This window comes from Mustela nivalis (genome assembly GCF_964662115.1).
Source record: "Mustela nivalis genome assembly, chromosome: 12".
Taxonomy (NCBI): domain Eukaryota; kingdom Metazoa; phylum Chordata; class Mammalia; order Carnivora; family Mustelidae; genus Mustela; species Mustela nivalis.
This window is the reverse complement of record NC_139031.1, coordinates 13914135-13932933: the sequence shown is the minus strand read 5'-3', so window position 1 is coordinate 13932933 and position 18799 is coordinate 13914135. Positions and strand designations below refer to the sequence as shown.

The 18799-nt window shown below is 39.5% G+C and overlaps 1 protein-coding gene across 7 annotated transcripts in view; it reads left to right on the top strand.

Moving 5' to 3' along the window:
* IFT56 (intraflagellar transport 56) overlaps positions 1-14546 on the top strand; it is a 45568-nt gene extending 31022 nt beyond the window's left edge. For 5 of the 7 annotated variants that reach the window (XM_082693900.1, XM_082693904.1, XM_082693899.1 and 2 more), the window contains 7 exons: positions 80-143; positions 2055-2143; positions 2979-3062; positions 4323-4392; positions 5211-5317; positions 11179-11312; positions 12249-14546. In XM_082693900.1, the coding sequence (XP_082550026.1) occupies positions 80-143; positions 2055-2143; positions 2979-3062; positions 4323-4392; positions 5211-5317; positions 11179-11312; positions 12249-12360 (660 nt within the window). In that variant the 3' untranslated portion in view covers positions 12361-14546. Of the gene's footprint in view, positions 1-79; positions 144-2054; positions 2144-2978; positions 3063-4322; positions 4393-5210; positions 5318-11178; positions 11313-11354; positions 11585-12248 lie in introns of those variants that run through there. The other 2 variants (XM_082693902.1, XM_082693901.1) reach the window with 2 other exon arrangements.
* Positions 14547-18799: the final 4253 nt, after the last annotated feature.

Sequence of the window (18799 nt, the reverse complement as noted above, 5' to 3'; positions counted from 1 at the left end):
ATTTTAAAACTATAATGTGTGATACAAATAAAACATTTTCAGCTTCTGTCAGCTATCTCAGCTCTGCTTTGTTTTTCAGAGGGACCATATGAAAATTGCCCAGCAATTCTTCCAGCTGGTGGGAGGGTCAGCGAGTGAGTGTGGTATGTCTGAAATCAATACTCATTCACATGATTCATAATTGGAGTTGGTCATATATTGACTGGTGAAGTCTGAATCTCTGTTCAGGGTTACATGTGTCAGCCTTGAAAGCAAAGTATCAAAGTATCAAGTAGGAAATTCTGTGGGAGAGACAGAGGAGAGAAAATTGGGTTAGCTCTTCTCAACATCTCAGCTCAAGTGGGATGAGAGATTATATAAATAGAAGAGAATAAATGTAATCTTTACTTCATGTGGGTTTTTAAAATTTGATTCTGTTTTTTATTTGAAATTTTTTTACTTTTATTGATTTTTCAAGAGCTCTTTATATATTCAACTTTCATCATGTCATGAATATTTTTTCGTGGGTCATTTGCCTTTTAATTTTGCCTATGCTATCTTTTCAGATATAAAATATTTAAATCTTATTGAAGCTTATCTTTTTTTTTTTTTTTAAAGATTTTATTCATTTATTTGACAGACTGAGATCACAAGTAGGCAGAGAGGCAGGCAGAGAGAGAGAGGAGGAAGCAGGCTCCCCGTGGAGCAGAGAGCCCGATGTGGGGCTCAATCCCAGGACCCTGGGATCATGACCTGAGCCGAAGGCAGAGGCTTTAACCCACTGAGCCACCCAGGCGCCCCAAAGCTTATCTTTTTAAAATGATATTTTACATTGGTATCTATTTTAGAAAGTGCTTTCATGCCCCCACAGTTATATAATCTTCTCTTATATTTTCCATCAGTAGTTTGTTGCTTTATTTTATTATTAAAGTATTGATTTAATCAGTCAAGATTGAGTGTAAGATTTCAGGAAAGGCTATTAAAAGGGCTGATAGTGGGGCGCCTGGGTGGCTCAGTGGGTTAAGCCGCTGCCTTCGGCTCAGGTCATGATCTCAGGGTCCTGGGATCGAGTCCCACATCGGGCTCTCTGCTCAGCAGGGAGCCTGCTTCCTTCTCTCTCTCTCTGCCTGCCTCTCAGTGTACTTGTAATTTCTCTCTGTCAAATAAATAAATAAAATCTTTAAAAAAAAAAAAAAGGGGCTGATAGTTAGCCAGTATGAACTGGTATGACTGTTTGTACCAGTTGTCTAGGGCCAGCATCTATTCTGATGAACAGTATTTGTGGTGAACTAGTTGTGAAACATTTTTATCACCCCTGGATATTCATTTTCTTTCAGATGTTTCACCAAAACCATTTATTGAATAATACTTCCTTCTTCATTTGACTCATTCATACAACAAAAATTTATTGAAGTGTTGGGAATATAGTAAACAAAATAAGTCTTCCATCCTTGTAGACATACAGTCCAGTTGGACAGACAATAAATACAATAAAGAAAGCGGTTATATAGTATATCTGACTGTGATAAGTGCTACGGGGGGAAAATTGAACAGAGCAAGAATGAATAGGAGTGCCAGTGCCAAGGGTGAGGGGCTATACTCATTCTCTACTATCTGAAACAGTAATCTAATAACAGACAGGAAGTTGGACCAGATGGTTCCGTGACAAATGATTTCTCCATTTGAGACTGGAAGTGCTAGGTTGTCTTAGATGAGTGATGATGGAGACGAAGACATGATAGTTGAATGTGCATGTGTCAGAGTGGGTGGGAGACTCAAAGCCTTGGAAGAACATCTGAGGAATACTGTAGCCTGCATGGTGTATGTTCATTCTGGAGTCTGTGAGTTAGCCCCGAGAGAGATTATTGGTTACTCTCAAGTACAGTAACCTCCATTATATTGAGGTTTTGTCCCCTGAATAGAATCTATAATTTCAGAATCTGGAAAGATGTCTTGTAGTACATTCCTATCTCTAAATTATAAAGTAACCAAAATTTCAGCCAAAGAGAACTTTAAATTTCATGAATATACCTGAGTAAGTTTAATAATAAGTTTCTTTTCCCATTCCATTTCAGATACAATACCTGGGAGGCAGTGCATGGCTTCCTGTTTCTTTCTGCTGAAGCAATTTGATGATGTCTTGATTTACCTCAACTCATTTAAGGTCAGTATAGAATTTTTTAGATGAGTTTGTCTACAAAATACTATATATAATGTGTCAGAAGTAAGACATTTTTAGAGGGGGGGGCGCCTGGGTGGCTCAGTGGGTTAAGCCGCTGCCTTCAGCTCAGGTCATGATCTCAGGGTCCTGGGATCGAGTCCCGTGTCGGGCTCTCTGCTCAGTGGGGAGCCTGCTTCCCTCTCTTTCTCTCTCTCTGTCTGCCTCTCCATCTACTGTCAAATAAATAAATAAAATCTTTAAAAAAAAAAAAAAGATATTTTTAGAGGGATGCCAGGGTGATTCAGCTGGTTAAGAGTCTGCTTTCGGCTCAGGTCATTATTAGTCCTGGGATCAAGTCCCACATTTAGGATCCTTGCTTAGCAGGGAGCTTACTTCTCCCTCTGCCTGCCGCTCCCCCTGCTTTGTGCTCTCTCTCTCTCCCTCTGATAAATAAAAATCTTAAAAAATAAATAAATAAATAGGGGCGGCTGGGTGGCTCAGTGGGTTAAAGCCTCTGCCTTCAGCTCAGGTCGTGGTCTCAGGGTCCTGGGATCGAGCCCCACATCGGGCTCTCTGCTCAGTGGGGAGCCTGCTTCCCTCTCTCTCTCTGCCTGCCTCTCTGCCTACTTGTGATCTCTTTCAAATAAATAAATGAAATCTTTAAAATAAATAAATAAATAAATAAAATCTTAAACTTTTAGAGATGGCACTTTTACTTCAGTGGCATCAATGGTGTTAGCTAATTCCTTAAAATTATTTTTGAGTTTGTCTAGTATAACTGATATGTTATATTGGTATGTTAATATTCAATGTGACCTATTCTTGGGATGTTTTTCAGAGTTACTTCTACAACGATGACATCTTTAACTTTAATTATGCCCAAGCCAAAGCTGCCACAGGCAACACAAGTGAGGGTGAAGAGGTGGGTACATGCTTTTGATGCATTCAAATGTTTCTATTTAAAAACATGATTATCCTTTAACTTTTTGAGGAATTCCCATACTGTTTTCCAGAGTGAAACAAAATAGATGAACATAGAGGAAAGAAGAAAAAAGAGAGGCAAACCATAAAACAGTCTTAACAATAAAGAACAAACTGGGGATTGCTGGAGGGGAGGGGTGAGGGATGGGCTAAATGGGTGATGGGAATTACGGAGTGTACTTGTGCTGAGCACTGAGTGTTGTAAAGTGTTGAATCACTAAATTCTACAACTGAAAGTAATATTATACCACATATTAGCTAACTGGAATTTAAATAAAAACTTGAAAAAATATAAAAACATTTTTATCTTTTTCTCACTGAAATAAAATGTTCAGGGGCAAAGGATTATGAAAAGTTCCTTTGTCCTTAGGTTACATTAAGAAATACAGTGTGAGGGACATATAGATTTTTTAACCATATTACTATTTTCCTTTTTCTGCTATATTTTATAAAAGCATAACATACATTGAGAAAAGTATCCAAATCAAAGTATACAGTTTGATGAATTTTTAAAGTGAACATACCCAAATAATCCATCCTTAGATCATGAAACAGTATTACCTTAACCCTGTAAAAACCCTGTCATCTTACTGTTTGAGTCCATCCCTTTCTCCCAAGGCTAATCACTATGACTTCTAACTCCATGAATTGATTTTCCTGAATCATTCAAAGCAATTCCATTGAATTATTCAATTAGATTTTGTTATTATTTAGCAAGTTGTTCCTTTTATTATTCAAATTCTAATTTTTACCTTACATTATGTCTTCTTTGTGATTTATTTTAAAATGTGTGTCATAATTTTCAAATGTGTCCCAGACTATTTCATTTTGATTTATAAGTTAATCATATTGTGGTCATCCAGTGTGCTCTGTATTACACCAGTCCTTCAAAATTTGTTGAGACTTGCTTTACTGCCCAGTAACATGATTATGTGTCCTTGAACAAAGTAGGTGTTATGTGGTTGTTAATTATTCTGTTCATATCTTCTTTATCCTTACCAAATTTCTTCAGCCAGCTTCTGAGATCAGTAACTGAGAGTGGTGTGTCAACATCACCACAGTTTTGTCCTTTTCTTAGCAGCGTGAGGAGAATTTGACCATCTGGAAGGCAACACTAAGTATTAACCTAAGGCAAGCCGATAAGGTATTTTTACGACAAAAATATCTTCATATTTATTTCTTTTCTTTCTTCTTCTTGCAGGTTTTCCTTTTAATCCAAAGTGAGAAGATGAAAAATGATTACATTTACCTCAGTTGGTTGGCTCGGTGCTGTGAGTCTTCTTTTAAATGTTACAGAGGAATCCTCTTTTTCTTCTCTGTTGCATAATCTTCTGGATGGAAATTACAGTGAAGAGTTCTAATTTTGTTTTGTAGAATGAGTAAACACTGAAATTGAGCATTGTTCATGCTGCTCTGTGAGGATGGTCCTGTTCATGTATTATGTACATTTACCTTGTGATTAGTTCTACCATACGATGTTGAGCTAGCATGAACAGTCCTGAAAGATGCCAAGTTTTTCTATCAGCCCTGTTAAAGTTTCCAGAATGTCAGTTTACAGGGTTCTTTGTTAAGTGATCCTGTTGCTAATTTTACCTTTTCGTTATGAAGCAGGCCTGATAAGTGATAAAATGTCAAAAACATAATATTTTGTATATTATGGAACCTACGATCTCTTTCCCTCTCCCTTCATTATCTTTTCTTGCTTCTTTTTTTCCCCTTGCATTTCAAATGTTCACAGAGTGTTTAAAATCAGGAGCAAGCAGCAATTGGTGTTCTAAGTGAGGCTGAAACTAAATAAGTAGGATTGAATGAATGATACATGACTGTTAAGCAGATGAGCAAAGGGACCAACTGGAAATCAACCCAGTCTAGAAAGATATAATTATGTAAATCCTAACTTAAGTATTGTACATATGGTAGAGTTCTGGTGGAGAATCAGCTTCATGCTAACATTGCAAACTTTCTACGTGAGTGATGTTTACCATTTCTTTGTCTGTTTGGAAACTAAAACCAAAGCCAAAGAATAGCAAGATGCAGAATTAGATTTCCTATACATTTAAGAGGCAAAAATCTTTCCGTCCTTTTGTAGATATCATGAACAAGAAACCAAGACTAGCCTGGGAACTTTATCTTAAGATGGAAACCTCTGGCGAGTCGTTTAGCCTCTTACAGCTCATTGCTAATGACTGCTACAAGGTGAGTCTGAGTGAGAGCTAAAGGGAAAACTGAAGATCAGTGTCACATACTACACTAATTAATTATTAGGGAGAAGTGTCCTAGAGATTAAATGGCCATTGGTAAGAGGATTCACATAGAACTACCAGAAATGTCATCCCTGGGCTCCTAGCTGGCTCAGTTGGAAGAACATGGGACTCTTGATCTCAGGGTTGTGAGTTCAAGCCCCACGTTGGGTGTAGAGATTACTTAAAAATAAAATCTTTGGGGGTGGTTGAGTGGTTGAGTGGTTCAGTGGGTTAAAGCCTCTGTCTTCAGCTCAGGTCATGATCCTGGGGTCCTGGGATCGAGCCCCGCATCAGGGTCTCTGCTCAGCAGGGATCCTGCTTCCCCCCCACCCAGCCCCACCACCTGCCTGCCTCTCTGCCTACTTGTGATCTCTGTCTGTCAAATAAATAAATACAATCTTTAAAATAAAGTATTAAAAAATAATAAAATAAAATCTTTAGGGGCACCTGGGTGGTTCAGTTGGTTTGGTAGCTGGCTCATGATCTCAGCTCAGGTCATGATCTCATGGTCATGAGCTCAGGCCCGTTTTGGGCTCCATGTTGGGACCTTAAATAAATAAATAAAATTTTTTAAAAAATGGAATGTCATCCCTTTTATGAACAAAATGAGCTCAGAGATAGCATTTCAGGGTTTTACATGTATATCAAGTATGTATACATAAAAATGAAATATGAAACAATATATATGAAAATGATTTAGAGAGGTGGTTTTAGATTTCTAAAGGTCGTGTGTGAGTCTTTAGATACCATCCAAGTAGAGATATTCATCTGGTAGTTGGAAACTTGGTTCTGAAGCTCAAGAAGGATGTCTCCTGACATCTAGAGACTTAGATTTGGAGAACTCATCAGCATTTCAATAGTAATTAAAGCCCTGGAAAAAAGATTACCCAGGTAGGGTAGGAAAGTGAGAAGAGTATAGAGTTGCAAACCAAACCTTGGGGAATACTTAAGTGCGAATTATAGACAGGAGAGACAAAGGAACTAGAAAAAGAATAAAAAAGCAATCAGATTTAGTAAAGGACTGGGACTCTATGTGTGTATGCGGGAGTGGGTCTGTGTATGTGTGTGTGGCGGTGGGGGTGAAGTTGGCAAGGAAGGGAGAAGGAGGGAGGACTTTTGGGTCCTAACCTATAGATAAAAAGCTTTTTGACAAATTAGCCTCAAATTCTGGAGCTCAGGTATTCATGTGAAAGGTCAGGGTTAGAAATGTAGTTTTAGAAGTTAATAGGGGCACCTGGATTGCTCAGTCAGTTAAGCATCCAATTCCTGATTTTGGCACAGGTCATGATCCCAGGGTCGTGGAATTGGCTCCGCATGCTGGGCATGGATCCTGCTTAGGATTCTCTCCTCTCCTCTCCTCTCCTCTCCTCTCCGCCCTCCTCTCTGCCCCTCCCCTTTCCCCACCCATGTGTATGCGCTCTCTCTTAAAAAACAAAGAAAGAAAGAAAGAGAGAGAGAGAGAGGAAAAAGTTAGCAGTAGTTAATGGTGGAAGTGGTGATAGTACTAGAAGTAATAGGAGTAGCAGAAGCAGCAGAGGATGGGAGAGAATGGAGGTTAACCAGTAAATGGGATGAGGAACTACATGGACACCAGTACTTAAAGGATAGGTAGAGTGACAGAGACAGAGGGTGAAGATGGACATAAAAGAAAAAAAAGAACCAGGAGGGGGAGAAAAGTACTCTTTATTCCTGTTTTTCTTATTCCTGTTATATCAAAAGCCAAGGAAAGAGGATGTCAAATATGCAACCTGATGGAGCTGTATGAGATTTGAGAAAACAATAGTGGGTAGAGAAGAGAATGAGATTAGAAAGCAGATTCAGTGAGTATAGACCACAGTAAGGGAGAAATGTGTTGCTAACTTAAAAGGGAAAACAAGGTTATGGGTTTGGGGTTGGGAAGTATTTTTGCAGGTGGAGGGAGAGTTTTTTTCTTTTAGAATATAAGTTCAGAGTGTATCTTTATGCAGAGGAGCTGTTGAACAGTGAGTTTAAAGATCCAATAGAGTAGGAACATTTCTGATGGAGGAAGACCCTAAAAGAGATGAGAGGAAGATGAGGTAAAGATCAAAGGAAGATAACGACCTTGAAAAACAATTTAGCATAACCTACTGTCTCGGTGGTCCCATGGCCACCCACTGCTTTGGTGAGTCACTGGAAGGGTTCACATGACTCAAAGTTACACTTGTGGCTAAGACTTATTATAATACAGAAAAAGCAGGAAAAAGACATGTATAGGAGAAGACTGGAGAGGTCAAGCCTAGACTTTTTTGCCCTTCCTCTTTGCTAATTGCACAATCACATCTTTCTCCAGTTGCAAACTACAGAGACATGTGCAAGATATCTAGGAAAAACAGAAAAAGCAAATAGGAAAAAAAAAAGGCAGAATTAAGTCCTAACATGGCAATAATTGCATTAAATGTAAATGGTCTAAATATACCAATTAAAAGACAGACATTGACAGAGTGGATAAAAAACCATAACTAATCTATGTTCTTTTTACAGAAACTCACTTCAAATACAATGACATAGGTAGGTTGAAAGTAAAAAGATGAAAAAGATAATATACTGTGAAATAGGTGGTTTTGTTAACAAACAAACATATGCTTAACATAACAAACATATGCTTAACATACGATCCAGCAATCACTTTCCTGGGCATTTATCCCAAAGAAATGAAACCCTGTGTCTGCACAAATACCTATTCCCAATGTCAACAGCAGCTCTATTTGTAATAACCAAAAACTGGAAGTAATCCAAGTGTCCTACAGTAGTGAATGGTTAAACAAACTGGTTTGGCATGGACTACTATTCATTAATAAACAGGAATGGTGATGATAAGCCTGACTCCATTTCTCGATGTTTGACTGTTGACAGCTTTTAAGCCTCACCCTTTCCTCTTCCTCTTGTGCCCCACATCTGGACAAAGTGATAAGAAATGCTAGTCCCTTCTCTGATGACATCAAGTGGTTCAAACCACACAAGCCCCTGTTCCTGCTTGGGAACCTCATCCCAGCCCCACCCCCAACCACAATAAAAACCCAGCCAGTCTTCTTGCTTGCTCTCTCAGGCCATTTTGGACCTGCTTGAGAGGCCTGGCCTACTTTCCCCCACGGGCCTCAATTATATAAGTAATAAATCTTTCCATGCTCTCTGGGTGTGGCAATATCGCTCTTGGCATACAAACCAAACTTTAGGTGGAGGTCCCACCTGCTTTTTCAGAGTTATATAATAGGAGCAAACTATTGGTACACACAGTAACTCGGATTTATTTTTTAAAGATTTTATTTATTTATTTGAGAAAGAGAGCACCAGTCAGGGAGCAGCAGAGGGACATGGAGAAGCAGACTACCCACTGAGCAGGGAGCCCAATGCAGGGCTTGATCCCAGGACCCTGGGACCATGACCTGACCTGAAGGCATATACTTAACCAACTGAGCCACCAAGGCAACCCCAACTATCTTTTTTTTTTTTTTAAAGACTTTATTTGTCAGAGGGAGAGAGAGCGCACAAGCAGGGGAAGCAGTGGGTCGAGGGAGAAGCAGGCTCCCTGCTGAGCCTTATGTTGGACTCTATCCCAGGACCCTGGGATCATGAGCTTAGCTGAAAGCAGACACTTAACTGACTGAGCCACCCAGGCATTCCGTAACTCAGATTTTTCTTAACTGAAGTATAGTTATACACAATAGCACGTTAGTTTCAGGTGTACAACATAGTGATTCAACAACACTATGCTCACAAGTCTAGCTACTATCTGTCATCATACACTCTTATAAACCATTGACTATATTTCCTATGCTGTGCCAAAATAACCTGGATTAACAAGGAATAACAAGGACATTATGCTGAGTGAAAAAGCCAATCTCAAAGGGTCCTGTACTGCTTGATTTCATATATATACATATATATGACATTTGTGAAATTATAGAATTTTAGAGATGTAGAACAAATTGGTGATTGCCGGGAGTTAGGGCTGGTGAGCAGGGAGGGGAGCACACATGACTGACTATTTACAGGTAGCACAGCCTTGTGGTGATGGAATAGTTCTGTATCTTGATAGCAATGCTAGTTACATGAGTCTGCACATTTGAAAAAATGACAGAACTATATGCACGCACTGTAGCAATGTCAGCTTCCTGGTTTTGATCCTGTGATATTGCACTAATGTAAGCTATAACTGGGGGAATTGGGTGAAAGGAACATGGGACTTCTTTGTACTATCTTCATAATTTCCTGTAAATCTAGAATTGTTTCAAAATACAATGTTCTAAGAAATGAACCAACCAGAGTTATATCCAGCAATATAGATGCATATATATGTTAAGATATTACATCTTAACATATGTAAGACAAAAAAGAATATTTATGGTATTCTTAGAGATAAAATTTTGAGAGGCAAAATTTAATTATATTGTCTAAAGGTATATACATAAAATTGTAAAAAAAAAAAAACAACAACAACAAAGATTTTGACAGTCAAAAACTGATGACTATAAACGTTGGAATAGTAGTTGCTTCTGGAAGGAAGGAGAAGGTTGTGGTCTGGAAGGGAAACACAGAGCTTCTGTTTTGCTGTCAAAGTCTTGTTTCTTGACCTAGGTGATGGTTACATTTGCATTCAGGTTATAGGCACTGAACTGTACATTTGTGTTTCATACACCGTTCACATTGTTATTTTACCAAAAGTAATTTGAATAGATCATAGGAAGAAACCTTGAAAAGTAAAAAGAACACTTCTTCCTGTGAAATGGGCAGAAATGAGGGAAGGATCAGTGAGAATACAAATATAACTTGAATTGGAGGGAGGAAAGTTGTGTTTTCCCTGAAAGACAGAAAAACGCTAAGAGTGCAATAGAGATTTTCAGGAAATTGGCAAAGGTTTAGAACAACAGTTTACAGGAATGGAGAGGTGATTCAGCCACCCTGAACAAGAGGGATGGCCCAGTAGTTTGAAGCCTTCAGTGAAATGGCAACACTACATTTATAATGGCTGGTCAACAAAACTCATCTAGGGGCGCCTGGGTGGCTCAATTAAGCATCTGCCTTTGGCTCAGGTCATGATCCCAGAGTGATCCCAGAAACCCTGCATCTGGCTCCCTGCTCAGCAGGGAATCTGCTTCTCCCTCTCCCTCTGCCTGTCACTCCCCTTGTTTGTGCTCTCTCAATCTCTGTCAAATAAATAAATAAAATCTTTTTTAAAAAAGAAAGGAGGAAAGAAAACTCATCTAAAGAGAATTTAGTGGTATTAGACATGCACTATGAGGCCAAGGAAATGTGTTATGTATTTGGGAAAGAGGTCTGTCAAAATGAATTAAACATTTAGAAGATTTGGTGTTTAGTAGTATCCATCTAGGCATTTTGAGAATTTAGGAACAAGGTCAGGGAAAATAATGTTCTCTTGGGTTGAACATGATCAGATTAGCATAAAATGAATGATAGTAGTCATCTACAGAATGTATGAAGGAAACTGGAATGATACCCTGCTCAAGTCACAATTATCACTTTATCAAGATTATACTATAATTAGAAGAAATGATACATGTGTTGATTACAGCATAATTTGACTGTATGTAGAAAAAAATGTTATATTGTTGAAAACTGGATAAAGGTAAGTTGGTGTAAATCGAACCATGTCTCAAATTGTGAGTTTCCTTTTTGTTTTAATAAGAAATTGAAGTTCTATCTAGTTTGCTAACTGATGTTATCACTAACCATACACTTTTTTATACTGTTCTGTTTAACAGTATCTTTATATTTAGTTTCATTCCATGCAATCTTTTGAATATAAGTATTATCACAATATTTTCTTTTAATCAGATGGGCCAGTTCTACTATTCAGCCAAAGCTTTTGATGTCCTAGAGAGGCTGGATCCCAACCCTGAATACTGGGAAGGCAAGAGGGGTGCCTGTGTGGGTATTTTCCAGATGATCTTAGCTGGGAGAGAACCCAAGTAAGTAATCAGACAAGAGACACTACCTCTGTTCTTTTGCAGGTTTGTGAAGGAAAAGAATTGCTTTCTTGGATGCCATCCTCTAAAAACCCAAAGCTATAATGATGTTTATGATGAACAGAAGATTAAGATGTTTTATATTTCTATATGACCTTTTTGCTCCAGAAATTTTTCATGTTGTAAAATCGGGTCATTCTTAATCATATGTACTAGGGACATTGAACATACTATGGCTTTCAGATATAAAAGCAATATCTATATTTGGATCCAAATGAATTGTCATTTTCATAGAAGTCTTTTTCAATCTCTTCTATTCTTTCCTTTACCTATTGGCTTTTTCATGTCTTTTAATTTAAGCTTCAAAGAATTAGGGATGGAGTGGGTATGGTTGATAATTCTTTTTTCTTTCACCTTCCCATATTCCAGGAAGTACCAAGACAGTAGATTATATAAAATTAAATAGCATACAGCTCCATTTGTAACAAAAATGAAAATACTTAAAACTAAATTTGGTTTTCTTTTTTTTTTTTTTTTAAGATTTCATTTATTTATTTGACAGAGATCACAAGTAGGCAGAGATGCAGGCAGAGAGAGATGGGGGAGGAGCAGGCTTCCCTCATCGGGCTCTCTGCTCAGCGGGGAGCCTGCTTCCCTTTCTATCTCTGCCTGCTGCTCTGCCTACTTGTGATCTCTCACTCTCTCTGTCAAATAAATAAATAAAATCTTAAAAAAAAAAAAAAAAGAATTTCTGTTTTACTATGCCACCATAAAAATGGAAGGCTTGGAAGTTCATCACTGGCTTGTGAATATGTAGTGACATAGTCTATCATCGAAGACGTCCTGCTGGAAGTATGTGAGGAACAAGTACGAGTTCATTTTTCCTCTTAGTTCACACGCTGTATTGACACACTTTGTCCTTTCAAATCTTTTCCTCAGAGAGACCCTTCGAGAAGTGCTCCATTTACTGAGAAGCACGGGTAACACCCAGGTGGAGTACATCATCCGGATCATGAAGAAATGGGCCAAAGAAAACAGAGTGCCTGTCTAAAATAGCTCCAGAGTCTGAGGGAACCAGTCACCACTTGGATGTGTAAATGGAAAGCATTTTCCTCACGTTTAATATGAAACGCAGGGCTGTTCTCTGACATTTTCTTCCTTGCCCCTCGACCTTCAAGATCAGTGACTGACTTGCTTAGAACTAGCCTCCTGGCTGAACTAGCCACAGGTCTGCCCTGTGGCTCCTGTATGATCCGACTAGCAATAAGACTTTGGACTTGTCTGGTGCCTTTCTTTCAAAAATACTCAGAGAACTCTTACATAATTAACTGACTTTAAGGAGAATGGAATAATTTTTTTTTTAATATTGGCATTCTGGCATTTTCCTCTGGCTGCAAGGACAAATGCCTTTAATGCTCAAGAGTCACCATCATTCTGTCGTCTTCATCTTAGCCATTTGTACATTATCCCATTTTACTGGGGAATTCCATTAAGAATTTCATGATGCATTTTTGAATTGGGAGAGCAAAGGTTATAAATAGCGCTATGATTCTAAGAGGGCCAGTAAGATCCTTTATCAAACTCGTTAATAGATAATGGATTCTGGGGATTACTCTTGCAGTAATTCTGATGATAAATAACATGTTACAGTGGTAACAGGAGTAGTGGAGTTTTTTAAAAGGTGAGTACTATGAAAACAGTCTGTGTGGTACATTGAAAGGTATTCAAGAAATAGTATACAAATTGCATTAGTCACTTCTCCATTATATTTTAGGGAACAAAATAGGGACTTTTTTCATATATTGTGCTGAATAAATATCAATTTTGAAAGGAGGGCTACATAGATTATATGTATGCAGTGTGGCTGTTTATTAATGTAACGATAACAAAGCGTGAACTCTGCAGAGCTCTATGAGGAAGGTCCTCATGGCCGGACTCTGTCCTAAGTCATGGCATGTTCCAGCCCCATGTTTCGGAGCTCTCGCAACATATACCTATTATACAGCTGAGCAGTTTTAGACTCAACAACTGATTTTTCAGAAAATAGACATACATGTTTTTCTGTACCGGATTACCTTTATTCCTACACCATGTATTTTGTTCCTATGAGTTTAAGGTCCGCAGAGTTACAGGTGTACCAAGTATAGAGCCATCCCTATCCACCGTGGAACTGAAAGTCCGTCCTAGTTCCTGGAGCACAACAGACAGCTTCGAGACCTCACGTAAGCATTGCCTCGGTTGTTGGACCCACGCCGCGGCATGCTCTGTGGCTGAGCTGTACAGAATGGGGCCAGGGACAGGGCCAGGGGCGGCTCAGGAGACATCAGTGACTGCAGGTAGCCTCTACCTTCTGGACATTTGCAAGGGGTCCATTCAGTTCCTGTCTTTTGTCTTAGACCCAGTTCTAATCAGTTTAGAGCACAAGTCAAAACAAACTGGCGTGAATAACTGAATTTTAGAAAACAAAATTACATTATTTTTTGTATGCCAAAGCTTCTACTTTCTCATTAATGTTGTTCCTACTTTTTCAGTAGTTGGTTCTCGGCATCTAAGGTACTTGGTGGATCAGAGCTGGGCAGAACCTGCTCTAATTTTTGAATTATCTTGTGATTCTTACTTAACGCTCACTTAAAATACTAGTAAACATAGTAGTGGAAAAAGATAGAACACCTCTGTGGCTTTTGGCAATGAAATTTGTCTTCTGGTTAATTGCGATTATTTTCAAATCTCCTATACTTGATAAGCTTTTCTACTGATGGTGATTTACTTTTAAATGAGCTTTTGTTGAATTTAACACTCTAGCATCTCCCAGCCATTTCCCAGTCTTTTGAGAAAAGCAGATACTCCAAACATAGCAATTCCTGGAATTTTAAACTGATTTTTAGAAAGTGTTTAATCTATAGAAGTGAGCCAAAAAAGCATAAGGACTAGTTTAAGAGGGATACCATCCAATTCTGTAGTAAGGATAGCTACTCCTGAAACATGTCGGCAGAGTCTCAAGATTGCAGAGCCGTGTTGCCTGGCGGTTTTATTCTGATACGTGATGACTGGGCAGAGAAGAGGGTGAGGCTGAGGAATGTAGCGTCATGTGTACAGTTCAAGACATCCATGTACTATTTATAGTTGGTAGCAAAGATGAATTGCAAATGGAAAAACATTTTTAATTATTTTTGTACTTTAAAAGAATTATTATATTGTACTGTAATATACTCAAATTAAAGTTTATTATTTGGTCTTCTTACGGTATCCTGTGGAGTGCGTTGAATGCAGGTCCTGGGTGTGTCATGTGCCTTCTCCCCTTTCTTGACCCCAGACTGGAAGGAAAAAAAAAAAATAAAGTCTGGGGCTCCACAGATACTCCTTAAGAGAGAGGAAAGTAGGTATTTTTTTAGGAGCTTTCCACTAAGGCTGTGGTTCCTGCTGGGTCATATTAGGTTTGGCTGACTGCTGAGTCATAGCTCATTTCAAAAGTGTTATAGACAGTGCGTGGTACGACACCTCACACAAGAAAGCTCGCTGATACTTGGTCACTGAATAATCAAGCATACCGTAGCTGGTGGAACAAAGGACTTGTGAGACCTGACCTCATGTAATTCTGACTCATCTAATTATTGCTTTATTGTGTGCCAAGCATATCCTGGGAGTCAGGAATGCAGAGATAGATAATGAAAGTCCTGACTTAAGGAACTCAGTCCAACTGGACTATATACAACTAAACACAATAGTGTGTGCTTGTTGTCGGCAATAGGAACAAAGCTTTGAGAGAAAATAAGGCAGTGGATTGGGGCTCCTGGGCGGGCCAGTCCGTTAAGCATCCAACTCTTGATTTCGGCTCAGATCATAATCTCGGGGTTGTGGGCACATCAAGCTCTGTGCTCAGTGCGGAGTCTGTCCTTCCTCTGCTGTTCACTCTTGCTCGCTCTCTCTAAAATAAATAAATAAAATCTTTAAAAAAAAGAAGAAGAAGGTGGCAATGGAATGTTTGTGTCCCTTATAAAGCGACACCTCCTGCCTCACTGGGGAGCAGCAATCAGAATGGATCCTGAACCACTGCAACTGGCAAGATGCCCCGGCTTCCAGCACACATGCAGTGTGTGCAACATATATCCAAGCACATGGCAGCCCAAGGACCCGCTATCCCCCGCTAAGGCTTGGCACACTTAGGGGAGAGCAAACGGGCATTACCGGATCACAGTATTTATATCTACTTTTCTAGTGGCAAAATGAATTCGTGATCTACTACTTCCTCTATTTAGGAGGAATGATTTAGAGAAATGGTCATCTCTGCTTCTTCACCCTCTAAAATACTTCTGAGGTTTGTAGGTATCTGATGATAGTGTTCAAGCAGCGTTCTGCCTCTTTAGAGATGCCGTCAGAGAAGCAACAGTAGAGACCTCCTGACGTGCCTGGATCCCGAACCCTGGGCTGCAGGACTAAGTGAAGAGTGGAGACCCCACACCGTCACTGGACGAGTATGACCAGCTGATGCTTGTGTATTGAGTGTGTAGTGTACAGCCTGATTGATGCTTTTTGTTGCAACAAAACCATTCCTTGAAATAAAATCTGGATGCCATATACAACTAGGAGGGACCACCTTGGTGGTTGGGGCAAAGCAGGGGAAAGAAGCAGATGTAGCAGGGCCCCCACTCAGGCTGCCCCTCTCAGGGTGACACACAGACCATTTATGGAGTGAGGCACCTAAAATGTGCCTAAACTATGGCTACATCTAATTTTATTCATCATAGTTTTTGTATATCCATTTATGTATTCATGTATTTATTTGGTAAATTACTTACATCCCACTGTGTTCCAGGAAAGGTTGGTGATAAATTACCAAAATACATGCTACAGAGTATAAATAGAAGGCATTTGAGAGTAAAAGAAGCCAAGACTAGAGTTCATACACAAAAGGCATACTAGAATCACTAGAGATGGGCCAGAAGTTCACCTTTAGGGTTCCTACTGACTAAAGCAAAGAGTGAAATATAACCACATAAAAAACTCACAGTCCACCTATATGAATGAACTCCCTATTGGGAAGAAAAAGTTGGATTCTCAGTGATCTCTGATTGTTTATGGGATTCTAATTAGGGTTTCTGCACTCTGAGACATGACTACATACTTCACAAAAATTTCAAGGGAGTCCTATTGCTTCCTGAAATGTACGAGTCATTCCTACTATGTACAATTAAATAATTACACTTGCCCTTGTTTTTTATTTCCTCTAGAAACATATAATTATACTCTCCTTTGCCATTTTTTTTCACCAAGGAGTAGTTATTAATATGGTGGAGCTGAGACATGTTATTCACGTTTTTAAAATTACAAGTTGGAGTGCCTGGCTGGCTCAGTTGGTAGAACATGTAACTCTTGATCTCAGGGTCGTGAGTTCAAGCCCCATGTTGGGTGTGGCGCCTACTCGAAAAAAGAAGAAATTACAAGTGTGTTGGGGTGAAAATGTGGGTAACAGTGACCTAAAGAATAATTGCAAGGTACTGTAGAAGCAGTGGAATGATGGGATAGTGTAGCTTATACATTTACTGAGGGGATTCAATAAAGAAATTTAGGGGGGCGCCTGGGTGGCTCAGTGGGTTAAGCCGCTGCCTTCGGCTTAGGTCATGATCTCAGGGTCCTGGGATCAAGTCCTCCATCGGGCTCCCTGCTCAGCAGGGAGCCTGCTTCCCTCTCTCTCTGCCTGCCTCTCCATCCCTCTCCATCTACTTGTGATTTCTGTCAAATAATAATTAAAATCTTAAAAAATCTTAAAAAAAAAGAAATTTAGGGATATTTGTTTTCCCTCTTGTCATGTAAATAGCTACATAATATTCTCAACTTTGCCTCTTGGCCTGCAATGCTTAAAATATTTATGATCTGGACCTTTTCAGAAGAGGTTTTCAGTTGAGATCTGCTCTAGAATATTGCCTTATGAGCCTCAAGTGAAACTTCTTGCAGTGGAACATTTAAGAAGACAAATTGTTGGGACATAACTGAGCTGCCACACTCTATGTGCCCACTGACATGAAGTATCTAAAGTGTCAAATTAAGGTTGCCTGGGTGGCTCAGTGGGTTAAAGCCTTTGCCTTCATCCCGGGTCATGATCCTGGGATCGAGCCCCACATCAGGCTCTCTGATCAGCGGGGAGCCTTCTTTCCCCCTCTCTCTGCCTCCCTCTCTGCCTGATTGTGAACTCTCTTTCAAATAAAATCTTTAAAAATAAAGTGTCAAATTCACAGAAGCAAAAAGTAGAATGGTGCTCCCCAGGGACTGAAGAGAAAAGGAAAAGAGAAGTGGTTTAAGGGGTATAGTTTGAGCCCTCCAAGATGCAGAAGTTCTAGAAATCTGTTTCACAACAATATGAAGATTGATTAAAACATGATTAAGAGTGGCGCCTGGGTGGCTCAGTGGGTTAAGCCGCTGCCTTTGGCTCGGGTCATGATCTCGGAGTCCTGGGATGGAGCCCCGCATCAGGCGCTCTGCTCAGCAGGGAGCCTGCTTCCCCCTCTCTCTGCCTGCCTCTCTGCCTACTTGTGATCTCTCTCTGTCAAATAAATAAATAAAATATTTTTTTAAAGAAATGATTAAGATGCTAAGTCTTTTAAGTTATGGGGTTTTTTCAATCACAGTGAAAAAGTAAAGTTATGTAAAAATCTATGCCCTACAAATACTAGTTTTCCAGAACAAAGGTGGAGTGACTGGCTAGCTGAAGAAACAGACAAAGACGACTTCAGAACAAAGAGCCCAGGAAACCACCTGAATCGTTCGCCTCGGTTTTCAAGTATCAATGTTACTCCCAATATCCCCGGCTCTTTGAACAACTTTTCTTGCCAAAGGCTAATTTATTTTCTTTGGATACTTTCATCAGCTGCTGCAAGCCAACAGAATTTAATTAACTCACCATTAGTAAAAGGCTTTCCTTGCTTGTTTAACAAAGGAACTACTCAGAACCGGACTTTGCTTGAAGCCTTGGTCTCATTTATTCTTGTGAAGCAATTCCGTTGTGATTTTTTTGACCTTTGTTTTCCTGTGAGTTGGGATGGCTGTAATGAATGCTTTGTCTAGTCACGTGGCCTGTACTGCATTCTCTCCCCACTACCACGGTGTCATTACCTAGTAAGTAAGATGGGTCGCCTCCTAATTTGATACAAAAATACTTCACACCCCACAGTGCCTTAAAGGTTCTACTACCACAAGATGATTACTGGAGTTTCTCTAATTATCAAGTGTGTGGATCCTAATTATATATTAAATGAAGGGAAAATGTCCACTAGAGAGATCTGGGGACCCATGAGGGGTTGGCCTTTGGCCAGAACTGTATTTATTACCTGGGGCCCCCACTCCAACAGTGGGGTCATGGCACATTCTAGGACCCTGTATCTCGGAGTCCTCAAAAGAGCTGGGGATTCCTTAGTGTCCTGTCACCTGAGTAAATGGCCAAAAGTCCTCTGGGGGAAAGGACTGGAGAAATCGTGAAATATACATGTATATATGAA